The 10,236-nt window shown below is 47.2% G+C and overlaps 1 protein-coding gene across 1 annotated transcript; it reads left to right on the top strand.

Annotated features, from left to right (window-relative positions):
- The first annotated feature begins 4,114 nt into the window (after window positions 1-4,114).
- On the top strand, window positions 4,115-9,406 carry LOC124274957 (muscle M-line assembly protein unc-89-like). The gene is made up of 7 exons (XM_046710330.1): window positions 4,115-4,195; window positions 5,740-5,829; window positions 6,179-6,688; window positions 6,935-7,420; window positions 7,667-7,767; window positions 8,329-8,623; window positions 8,870-9,406. The coding sequence occupies exons 1-7, from the start codon at window positions 4,115-4,117 to the stop codon at window positions 9,404-9,406; spliced, it is 2,100 nt and encodes a 699-aa protein (XP_046566286.1).
- The last annotated feature ends 830 nt before the right edge of the window (window positions 9,407-10,236 follow it).

Below are 10,236 nucleotides of genomic sequence, written 5' to 3'. Positions count from 1 at the left end.
AACCAGAAATCAGACTTGGTGATCGTTCCAGGAACCTGACAGCCCAACGTTACATCAACCACGTGTTAGAGCTTCACCTTCTCCCGATTATTGACCAACAGACACAGATTTTTCAACGGACAACGCCCGGCCTCATACTGCACGTGCAACAATGAACTTTCTGCAGAATTCCAACGTCAATGTCTTGCCATGACCCTCTAAATCACCAGACCTCAACCCTATTGAACACCTGTGGATACTCTGATCGACGCGTACGTCAACGTCAGCCGCCGCCACAGACGCTGCAACAGCTCGCCGTTGCACTGCAGGAGGAGTGGAGAGCCATTCCCAGGAAAGAATCCGGCGTCTTATCCGTTCTTGTCCAAGGAGATGCCGTGCAGTGATTGCAGCGCGTGGTGCCTATACGAGATACTGAGAAAGACGCCCCCTGGTGACAAACTGGTGTCTGTGAGATGACTTTGAAATGACAATTTTAAACATGCCCATCTGGGTTATTATTCTGCCAAATTTCAGACTTCTGTCTTAAATAATAAAAATGCCGTGTCGTCCTAAAACTTCAGATCAAAATCTCTAAAATACAGGGGTTGCGTTTCTTTTTGACAGAGTTTATCTGTTCTGACAATTAAGGGTTTTCTTAATTCATGTTAAGAAAAGAAGAGAAATCCCGCCGTGATGGATCATGAGGATGTGTGTTCCATGGAGGACACATTTTTTCGTCTTCTGGACAATTAGATATATTATTTCAGAAAACACTCAGTGTTGATAGAGAAACCTCTTCACATCAAACAAAGCACGTTCCCTTTGCGGAACGACCCGTGAAGGTCCGGGTTAGAATATTGATCTTCTGTAACCCATGCTTTTCGTAAGAGGCGACTAACGGCATCGGGTGGTCAGACTCGCTGACGGGGTTGACACATGTTATCGGTTCCCAATTGCACAGATCGATGCACATGTTGTTGATCACTGGATTGTCTGATCCAGACTCGATTATTTACAGACCGCCGCCATATATCTGGAATAGTGCGGCGTAAAACTAAACTCACTCACTATTGCTGAGTGCGGCGTAAAGCTAAACTCACTCACTCACTCATCGTTAAGCAATCTGGCACTTTCGTCTTATGCTCCATTGTGTGCCTGGATGGTTGCTATTGGCGAGTTCCCGAGGACTTGTCGGAAGAACTGGTCGCTCAACATGTGCTCAGCTGACGTTCAGGTCCAGTGATTGCATTTGGACAATGTTCCCCAGAGATTATACGGCATTCTAAGATGCTTCGGTGAAAGATAAAAGGGGCCGACAGTACTTTATCACTCTCCTACCCAGAGTTCCATGCGGCAAGCCAGCATAGTACCTCTGCCACAGGCCAGAAAGATGTCACGATTCGTCACATCTTGCAATGTCCATTCAATATAATCTACATATTTCTTAGCTCTTTTATTTTTGACGAGGCTACACATCTAATTAAACATCTTTGATAGAGTGGTTTAGTTTCACTGAGAAAATATCCTAAATCATGTAACACTATTTTGATTTGCGTAGCGATCCTTTGTTTACATAGGTTGTACGGCTCCACGTGCTGTCATCGAAGCCGACGGAGAGCAAACGATGCAACCAGTTTGATATCTAAATATGTACTGTCATAAATGTTACTGTCGCAGTTGTGGAAGAATATATATGGAACAATGTAAAACATTGTGAAGAGCGCGCCGAAAAGCTTGCGTAAGCCAGTCTCTTCTTATTATGAATATGCGCGTTTGTTTACAAACAAGACTGACTGACTGAGTTTAGTTTTACGCCGCTTTTAGCAGTATTCCAGCAATACCACGGCGGGGGACACCAGAAATGGGTTTCACACACTGCGCCCATGTGGGGAATCGAACCCGGGTCTTCGGCGTGACGAGCCAACGCTTTAACCACTAGGCTACCCCACCGCCCCTTATAAACAAGAGAAAAGTTCGGTCACGTGATATGCAAATTAGCCTGTGGCAGTGATGTTATGCTAAGTCATCACTGCGCCGGAGTGTGGTATTTATCAGACGATATTATGCACTTTTTTGCATTACGTCACAATGTAATGCCATTTTAGTCTGCCCCCTCGTAATCGAACAATTTTGCATTACTTCACAATGTAAGCGACGTCACGATGCATATCTGTTTTCATCGCCTCGTATGTTTAGCCTCCTGCAGTAAACTACTCTGTTGCATCCCGTTTCCTGGTTTGCAGTTGCTTCACGCAGCTAACATCACTGGTGGATTCATTACGTTTATGCTTTCCAACGGATAAAGTGTCGCAATTCGACTCACAAGTTTTCACATTCGTGACCAACTCGTGTTATTCCGGGACAAGCCGAATAGCGAGGTTACGGAAAGTCGCAAGTGGTGACGAATGAAGTTTTCAGCGACACGGTCAGTTTGAGAAATATTTTAAAGTCATTTTTGACTATCTGCTTTGGGATTTAATGTAGCTGATAAAATATTATTTTATTTGTATATTCAGTAAGACAATTCCCATTTGTGATGATTAAACCCTATTAAGAAAATTAACATAATTTGAAATATAAGGTGAACAGCTGGTCATAATTACATTAGAATATGTCTGTAACAAATATGTTTTTCTCCTTCTTTTAGTTGTATCAAAGAGGTTTAATTCTTTAAAATAAATAAGTAACGAAACCCCCCCCCCCCAAAAAAAAACAAACCTAGCAATACAATGTAAATGTGCTTCGGTGATTTTTAGAAATATTGGAATCACACAGGGATAGAGTTATCGTTCTTGTTTAAAGTAGTTCTGATGTTCATGTGCCAATATGAAATCCTTCAAGAGGGGCACGAGTCGCTATTCGGCTTGTCCCGGAATAACACGAGTTGGTCACGAATGCGAGACGGTAACGTTCGCAATGTTTACATCCTACAATGCAATCGTGGAATGTCGCTTGACTACTCAGCTTCATCTGGATACATACTGATCTAAACTTACGTTGGTAGTAGAAATGCGACGTTCATATTGCCCCATATGGTTTACGTTAATCACAGAGGTAATTAAAATAATTTAGAGAAGATATTTAATCCAAACGTAAACCGTCATCAAACTGTTTATCATTTGTTTTTTCTGGTAACGTTCGTCTTAACGTAGGGGGCAGATACATCAATAGAACAGCGCGCCAGTTAGCCCTGTGCGAGGAATGTTAATTTAGGTCACTGACACCGTCGTTTAATTTTCGCCTTAGATTAATCGTAATTATCCTCAGAAAGTATTAAATTTGGCATCTTAGAAAAGAAATACAGTTCGCTCTACCACCATGTATAGTGTAATAAAGCACACTTTCGCCCTGAACAACAGTGTTATTTAAGGAATAATAATAGTTCAGGCTTACTGATCGATCATTCTTTTACAAACACCAAAGGCGTTTGCAAAAGGACATTGTGTAGACCCAGCTCCAAGCATGCCTAGGAGGGTAAATGGGTTAATTTACAGCTAAAGTCTCTTTTTTAGGCTATTTTCCCACTTTTTTTTCTCTATCGAATCGCTAAATAATTGTTTCATTTGAAAATAAGTACGTCAACACACCCGTCAACACACCCGTCAACACATCCGTCAACACACCCGTCAACACACACCCGTCAACACACACCCGTCAACACACCCGTCAACACACACCCGTCAACACACACCCGTCAACACACACCCGTCAACACACCCGTCAACACAAACCCGTCAACACACACCCGTCAACACACACCCGTCAACACACCCGTCAACACACACCCGTCAACACACCCGTCAACACACCAGTCAACACACCCGTCAACACATCCATCACACTCATCGTGATAAAAAAATGTCGATGTTACTCCGCTTTTTACAAAATTAGATAAACTGTGAAGATCGTGGTTAGATCTTCAGCAACGCAAGCTTGTCGTCATAGGCGACTAACGGACACGGGTGTTTTTGGTTGAATATTGGTGTCGACCTCACGCTATCTCACGTCAGTTGCTTCACCTAAGACGATTAGGTCACTTGTGATAACATATTAGGAAGTATTTCACCCAAATCCTCTTTGTCCATACAATTGGCTAATGTGTGTTACATGGACTGCGATGGCGATTGAATGACCAATGGTCAGGAACTGGGTGACCCCCAGTGCATCTGGACACCTTGAGCCACGCCCACAAGGACCGCTGTTCTCACACACCCAGGTATGTCCTTTTGTGCCATGGAACTTGAATGAAGACAATGTTCCTTTTAGGAGATTGCTGGATTTTATACATCATTATACATCATAGCGAGTTAATACTTGTATCTGCTGAAAATAACGACCACTGAATGATTTGTTTTGCAAACATCATGGTTTTTAAACCATATGAAAACCGGTATGCTCGTAACACTGCCACACTGCCACACTGCCACAAGCAGGGTCAGCCGATTTGCAAACAATCTGGATCCGCTGAATTACTTATAAGTAACTTCGACAACGAAAACATGTGCTATTTACAATAGTTTAATCAGCATTAAGTATATAAATCAAAGCTGACAATAATGGCAATAACATTGATCAACATTCCAACACAAGAATCCATATTGCGGGGAATGCAATTGCTTTAATGTATGCACATGACTTGACACGCCAACAAAGTATTTAGCCACAGAGGGTAGCATCAAACAACGTACATTAGACCTGTCATTTAAAGCAAGTGGCGAAACGAATTTCAACTGACAGAGTGAACGAACCAGAACAATGATATCCTGGAAACGATGGCTGTTGCAGATGAAATGGTCGGTAATCGACTGATGCAACCATTGGTCTCCCAAGAATGGAAACACATAGATGGAAAAGTGTAAGTTAGAAATAAAACCAGACAACACGAACTTTGTGGAAAGAAGCAAGCCTGCATGTTTGCTTTTCCAAGCCTTGGTTCAGACGCGTGGTCTAGACGACGAATGAATTTCGCCAAGACAGGCGAGCAGAAAAGAAATACCTCTCTCTAATTGAAATTTCTCGACATTCCATAGTGACGAAAGTGCTCAGCGTTTGTTTTCTTAGCTTAAAAATTTACATTTATTTGGAAATGAATTGAATTACACGTATCCAATTCAGCTAATCAGAACGCGAAAATGGAACTGAACACAACAAAATATTTATTGGTGGTTTTTTTTTTACACATTTGCAAGTAGCAAGCTAAAACTGAAAAATGTGAAATGTCTTGATTTCAATTGCAAATCGTTTCCCAATATGGTTATTGTATGCAAACGTGTCACTATTTCCCTGCAGACCTTAGCGATATTGCTTCTTATATTGTAAAATACCATCAACTAAATTGTCATAATAAACCAAATTTTATTTTAAATGGGAAGAGATAAAAAAAAACAAGTACATCGCAGCGTATCGATTGAATATTCAATCGCCACTGATACTTATGCAAATAGGGGAGCTGAAAAACTTTTTATACAAGGAAACAGAAAGGATAAGGAAACAGATTCGTTCCTTCTCAACACACTTTAAATGAAATACAGGCATTTCAACACCATACTCAACAACATTCAAACTACATACCAGAAATTAAAGTCTTATGGCATGTAAATAATCGAAGCTGGACTAGACAATCCAGTGACTAACATCATAAGCAACGGTCCACACAGTTTGGTTGCAATGTCACACAAGGCAGCCAACCAGTGCACGCCATCCATTAACTCTCATTAACTCGACCGTTCATTAGGTTACCTGGAATCTGTTTCATCCCAGAGTCACAACGGAACACAACAGACTGGGGAGAAAGTTCAGGAACACCTCATCAGGCTGAGGAGGAAGTCACGGAACACCTCAGCAGGCCAGGTAGGAAGTCACGGAACAACTCACCAGACTCGACAGGAAGTCGCGGAACACCTCAACAGGCCAGGCAGGAACTTCCGGAACACTTCACAAGACCGTGGAGGAAGTCCCAGAAGAGTTCACCAGACTGAGTAGGAAATCTCGGAACAACTTACCAGACCGGGCAGGAAGTCCCCAAAACACTCACCAGATCGAGCAGGAAGTTCCGGAACACCTCACCAGACCGGGGAGGAAGTCCCAGAACACATCACCAGACCGCTGAGGAAGTCCCAGAAGAACCCACCAGACTGAGAAGTAAATCTCGGAACAACGTACCAGACCGGGCAAAAAAAGTCCAAAAAGAACTTACCAGACTGACGAGGAAGTCTCGGAACACCTCACCAGAACGGAGAGGAAGACCTCGCTAGTTCGGGGAGGAAGTCCCAGTACACTTCAACAGACTAGGGAGAAATCCCGGAACACCTCATCAGACTCTAGAAAAAGGCCTGGAACATCTCACCAGACCAGGGAGGTAGTATCGGAACCACTCACCAGACCTGGAAGGATGTACAAAACATCTCACCAGACCGGCGAGGAAGCCCCAGAACAACTCACCAGACCGGGCAGGAAGTCCCGCAACACCTCACCGGACCTCGCAGGAAGTGTCAGAACGCCTCACCAGCCTAGGGAGGAAGTCCCGGAAGAACTCATCAAATTGCAGAGAAAGTCCCGGAACACCTCACCAGACCGGGAAGGAGGTCCCGGAACAACTCACCACGCCGGGCATGAAGTCTCGGAACACCTCACCAGACTGGGGACGAAGTCCCGGAAGACCTCACCAGACTCTAGAAAAAGTCCTGGAACATCTCACCAGACCGGGGAGGTAGTGTCAGAACACCTCACCAGACTGGGAAGGAAGTCCCGGAACGTCTGAACTGTCTTGTGACGACGTCCCGGAAACCTCACTAGTCCGGGCAGGTAGTCCCAGAATAACTAACCAGACTGGGGAGGAAGTCCCGGAACACCTCACTAGACTGGGATGGGAGTCTTTGAAAACCTCACCAGACTCGGGAGAAAGTAGCGGAACACCTCACCGGACCGGGGAGGAAGTCCCAGAACACATCACCAGACCACTGAGGAAGTCCCAGAAGAACCCACCAGACTGAGAAGTAAATCTCGGAAAAACGTACCAGACCGGGCACGAAGTCCCAAAAGTATTCACCAGACTGACGAGGAAGTCTCGGAACACCTCACCAGAACGGAGAGGAAGTCCAGGAAGACCTCGCTAGTTCGGGAGGAAGTCCCCGAACACCTCAACAGACTGGGGAGAAATCCCGGAACGTCTGAACAGTCTTGTGACGACGTCCCGGAAACCTCACCAGTCCGGGCAGGAAGTCCCAGAATAACTCACCAGACTGGGGAGGAGGTCCCGGAACACCTCACTAGACTGGGATGGGAGCCTTTGAAAAAGACACCAGACTCGGGAAGAAGTAGCGGGACACCTCATCAGTCAGGGGAGGAAGTCTATGGACACCTCACCAGACCGGGAAGGAAGTCTCAGAAGAACTCACCAGACTGGAGAGGAAATCCAGGAACGCATCCCCAGACCGGGGAGGTAGTATCAGAACACCTCACCAGACTGGGAAGGAAGTCCCGGAACGTCTGAACAGTCTTGTGACGACGTCCCGGAAACCTCACCAGTCCGGGCAGGAAGTCCCAGAATAACTCACCAGACTGGGGAGGAGGTCCCGGAACACCTCACTAGACTGGGGTGGGAGCCTTTGAAAAAGACACCAGACTCGGGAGGAAGTAGCGGGACACCTCATCAGTCAGGGGAGGAAGTCTATGGACACCTCACCAGACCGGGAAGGAAGTCTCAGAAGAACTCACCAGACTGGAGAGGAAATCCCGGAACGCATCCCCAGACCGGGGAGGTAGTATCAGAACACCTCAGCAGGCCAGGTAGGAAGTCACGGAACATCTCACCAGACTCGACAGGAAGTCGCGGAACACCTCAACAGGCCAGGCAGGAACTTCCGGAACACTTCACAAGACCGTGGAGGAAGTCCCAGAAGAGTTCACCAGACTGAGTAGGAAATCTCGGAACAACTTACCAGACCGGGCAGGAAGTCCCCAAAACACTCACCAGATCGAGCAGGAAGTTCCGGAACACCTCACCAGACCGGGGAGGAAGTCCCAGAACACATCACCAGACCTCTGAGGAAGTCCCAGAAGAACCCACCAGACTGAGAAGTAAATCTCGGAACAACGTACCAGACCGGGCAAACAAAGTCCAAAAAGAACTTACCAGACTGACGAGGAAGTCTCGGAACACCTCACCAGAACGGAGAGGAAGACCTCGCTAGTTCGGGAGGAAGTCCCCGAACACTTCAACAGACTAGGGAGAAATCCCGGAACACCTCATCAGACTCTAGAAAAAGGCCTGGAACATCTCACCAGACCAGGGAGGTAGTATCGGAACCACTCACCAGACCTGGAAGGATGTACAAAACATCTCACCAGACCGGCGAGGAAGCCCCAGAACAACTCACCAGACCGGGCAGGAAGTCCCGCAACACCTCACAAGACCTCGCAGGAAGTGTCAGAACGCCTCACCAGCCTAGGGAGGAGGTCCCGGAAGAACTCATCAAATTGCAGAGAAAGTCCCGGAACACCTCACCAGACCGGGAAGGAGGTCCCGGAACAACTCACCACGCCGGGCATGAAGTCTCGGAACACCTCACCATACTGGGGAGGAAGTCCCGGAACACCTCACCAGACTAGAAAAAGTCCTGGAACATCTCACCAGACCGGGGAGGTAGTGTCAGAACACCTCACCAGACTGGGAAGGAAGTCCCGGAACGTCTGAACTGTCTTGTGACGACGTCCCGGAAACCTCACTAGTCCGGGCAGGTAGTCCCAGAATAACTAACCAGACTGGGGAGGAAGTCCCGGAACACCTCACTAGACTGGGATGGGAGTCTTTGAAAACCTCACCAGACTCGGGAGAAAGTAGCGGAACACCTCACCGGACCGGGGAGGAAGTCCCAGAACACATCACCAGACCACTGAGGAAGTCCCAGAAGAACCCACCAGACTGAGAAGTAAATCTCGGAAAAACGTACCAGACCGGGCACGAAGTCCCAAAAGTATTCACCAGACTGACGAGGAAGTCTCGGAACACCTCACCAGAACGGAGAGGAAGTCCAGGAAGACCTCGCTAGTTCGGGAGGAAGTCCCCGAACACCTCAACAGACTGGGGAGAAATCCCGGAACGTCTGAACAGTCTTGTGACGACGTCCCGGAAACCTCACCAGTCCGGGCAGGAAGTCCCAGAATAACTCACCAGACTGGGGAGGAGGTCCCGGAACACCTCACTAGACTGGGATGGGAGCCTTTGAAAAAGACACCAGACTCGGGAGGAAGTAGCGGGACACCTCATCAGTCAGGGGAGGAAGTCTATGGACACCTCACCAGACCGGGAAGGAAGTCTCAGAAGAACTCACCAGACTGGAGAGGAAATCCCGGAACGCATCCCCAGACCGGGGAGGTAGTATCAGAACACCTCACCAGACTGGGAAGGAAGTCCCGGAACGTCTGAACAGTCTTGTGACGACGTCCCGGAAACCTCACCAGTCCGGGCAGGAAGTCCCAGAATAACTCACCAGACTGGGGAGGAGGTCCCGGAACACCTCACTAGACTGGGGTGGGAGCCTTTGAAAAAGACACCAGACTCGGGAAGAAGTAGCGGGACACCTCATCAGTCAGGGGAGGAAGTCTATGGACACCTCACCAGACCGGGAAGGAAGTCTCAGAAGAACTCACCAGACTGGAGAGGAAATCCCGGAACGCATCCCCAGACCGGGGAGGAAATCCCAAAACAACTCACTGAATCAGGGAGGAAGTCCCGAAACACTTCGCCAGACCGGGGGGGGGGGAGTCCCGGAACAACTCACCAGACTGGGGAGGAAGTCACAGAATAAATCACCAGACCGTGGAGGAAGTCCCAGAAGAACTCACCAAACTGGGTGAGGAAATCCCGGAACAACTCACTGAATCAGGGAGGAAGTCCCGAAACACTTCCCAAGACCGGGGAGGAAGTCCCGGAACAACTCACCAGGCTGGGCAGGACGCCCCGGAACACCTGACATCATCGAGCATTGACTTTGGCTGAACATTTTGTCTTTGAGTTAGAAAGGATGTCATCTAATGTATTTAAATTTCAGAAGCTACGTCAGAACCACGATGTTCTAAGGGAATACACGAAGCTAGGAGAAGGTAAATTTATTCCAATGGAAAGGAAAGTTGTACGTCATCGTCACAGTTTCATGATTTCGGTCCTGTCCGTGTTATTGTTTCGACGGGATCGATTCAACTTTTCATACAAGTGGCCATTGTTATTACCAGATCTTTCTGCTAAAATAGGATTTG

The sequence above is a fragment of the Haliotis rubra genome, unplaced genomic scaffold (genome assembly GCF_003918875.1).
Source record: "Haliotis rubra isolate DU_JTF1 unplaced genomic scaffold, ASM391887v1 Scf1966, whole genome shotgun sequence".
Taxonomy (NCBI): Eukaryota; Metazoa; Mollusca; class Gastropoda; order Lepetellida; family Haliotidae; genus Haliotis; species Haliotis rubra.
This window is presented reverse-complemented; position numbering and strand designations above follow the sequence as displayed.

What these genes read in the sequence shown, in the direction of transcription:
- LOC124274957 (XM_046710330.1), top strand. Translation starts at nt 4,115, where the DNA reads ATGGTCAGGAACTGGGTGACCCCCAGTGCATCTGGACACCTTGAGCCA. An exon ending in CGCATCCCCAGACCGGGGAG is followed by an intron (nt 7,421 to 7,666) that starts GTAGTATCAGAA and finishes ACACCTCACCAG; the next exon opens with ACCGGGAAGGAAGTCTCAGA. An exon ending in AGAACACCTCAGCAGGCCAG is followed by an intron (nt 7,768 to 8,328) that starts GTAGGAAGTCAC and finishes ACATCTCACCAG; the next exon opens with ACCGGCGAGGAAGCCCCAGA.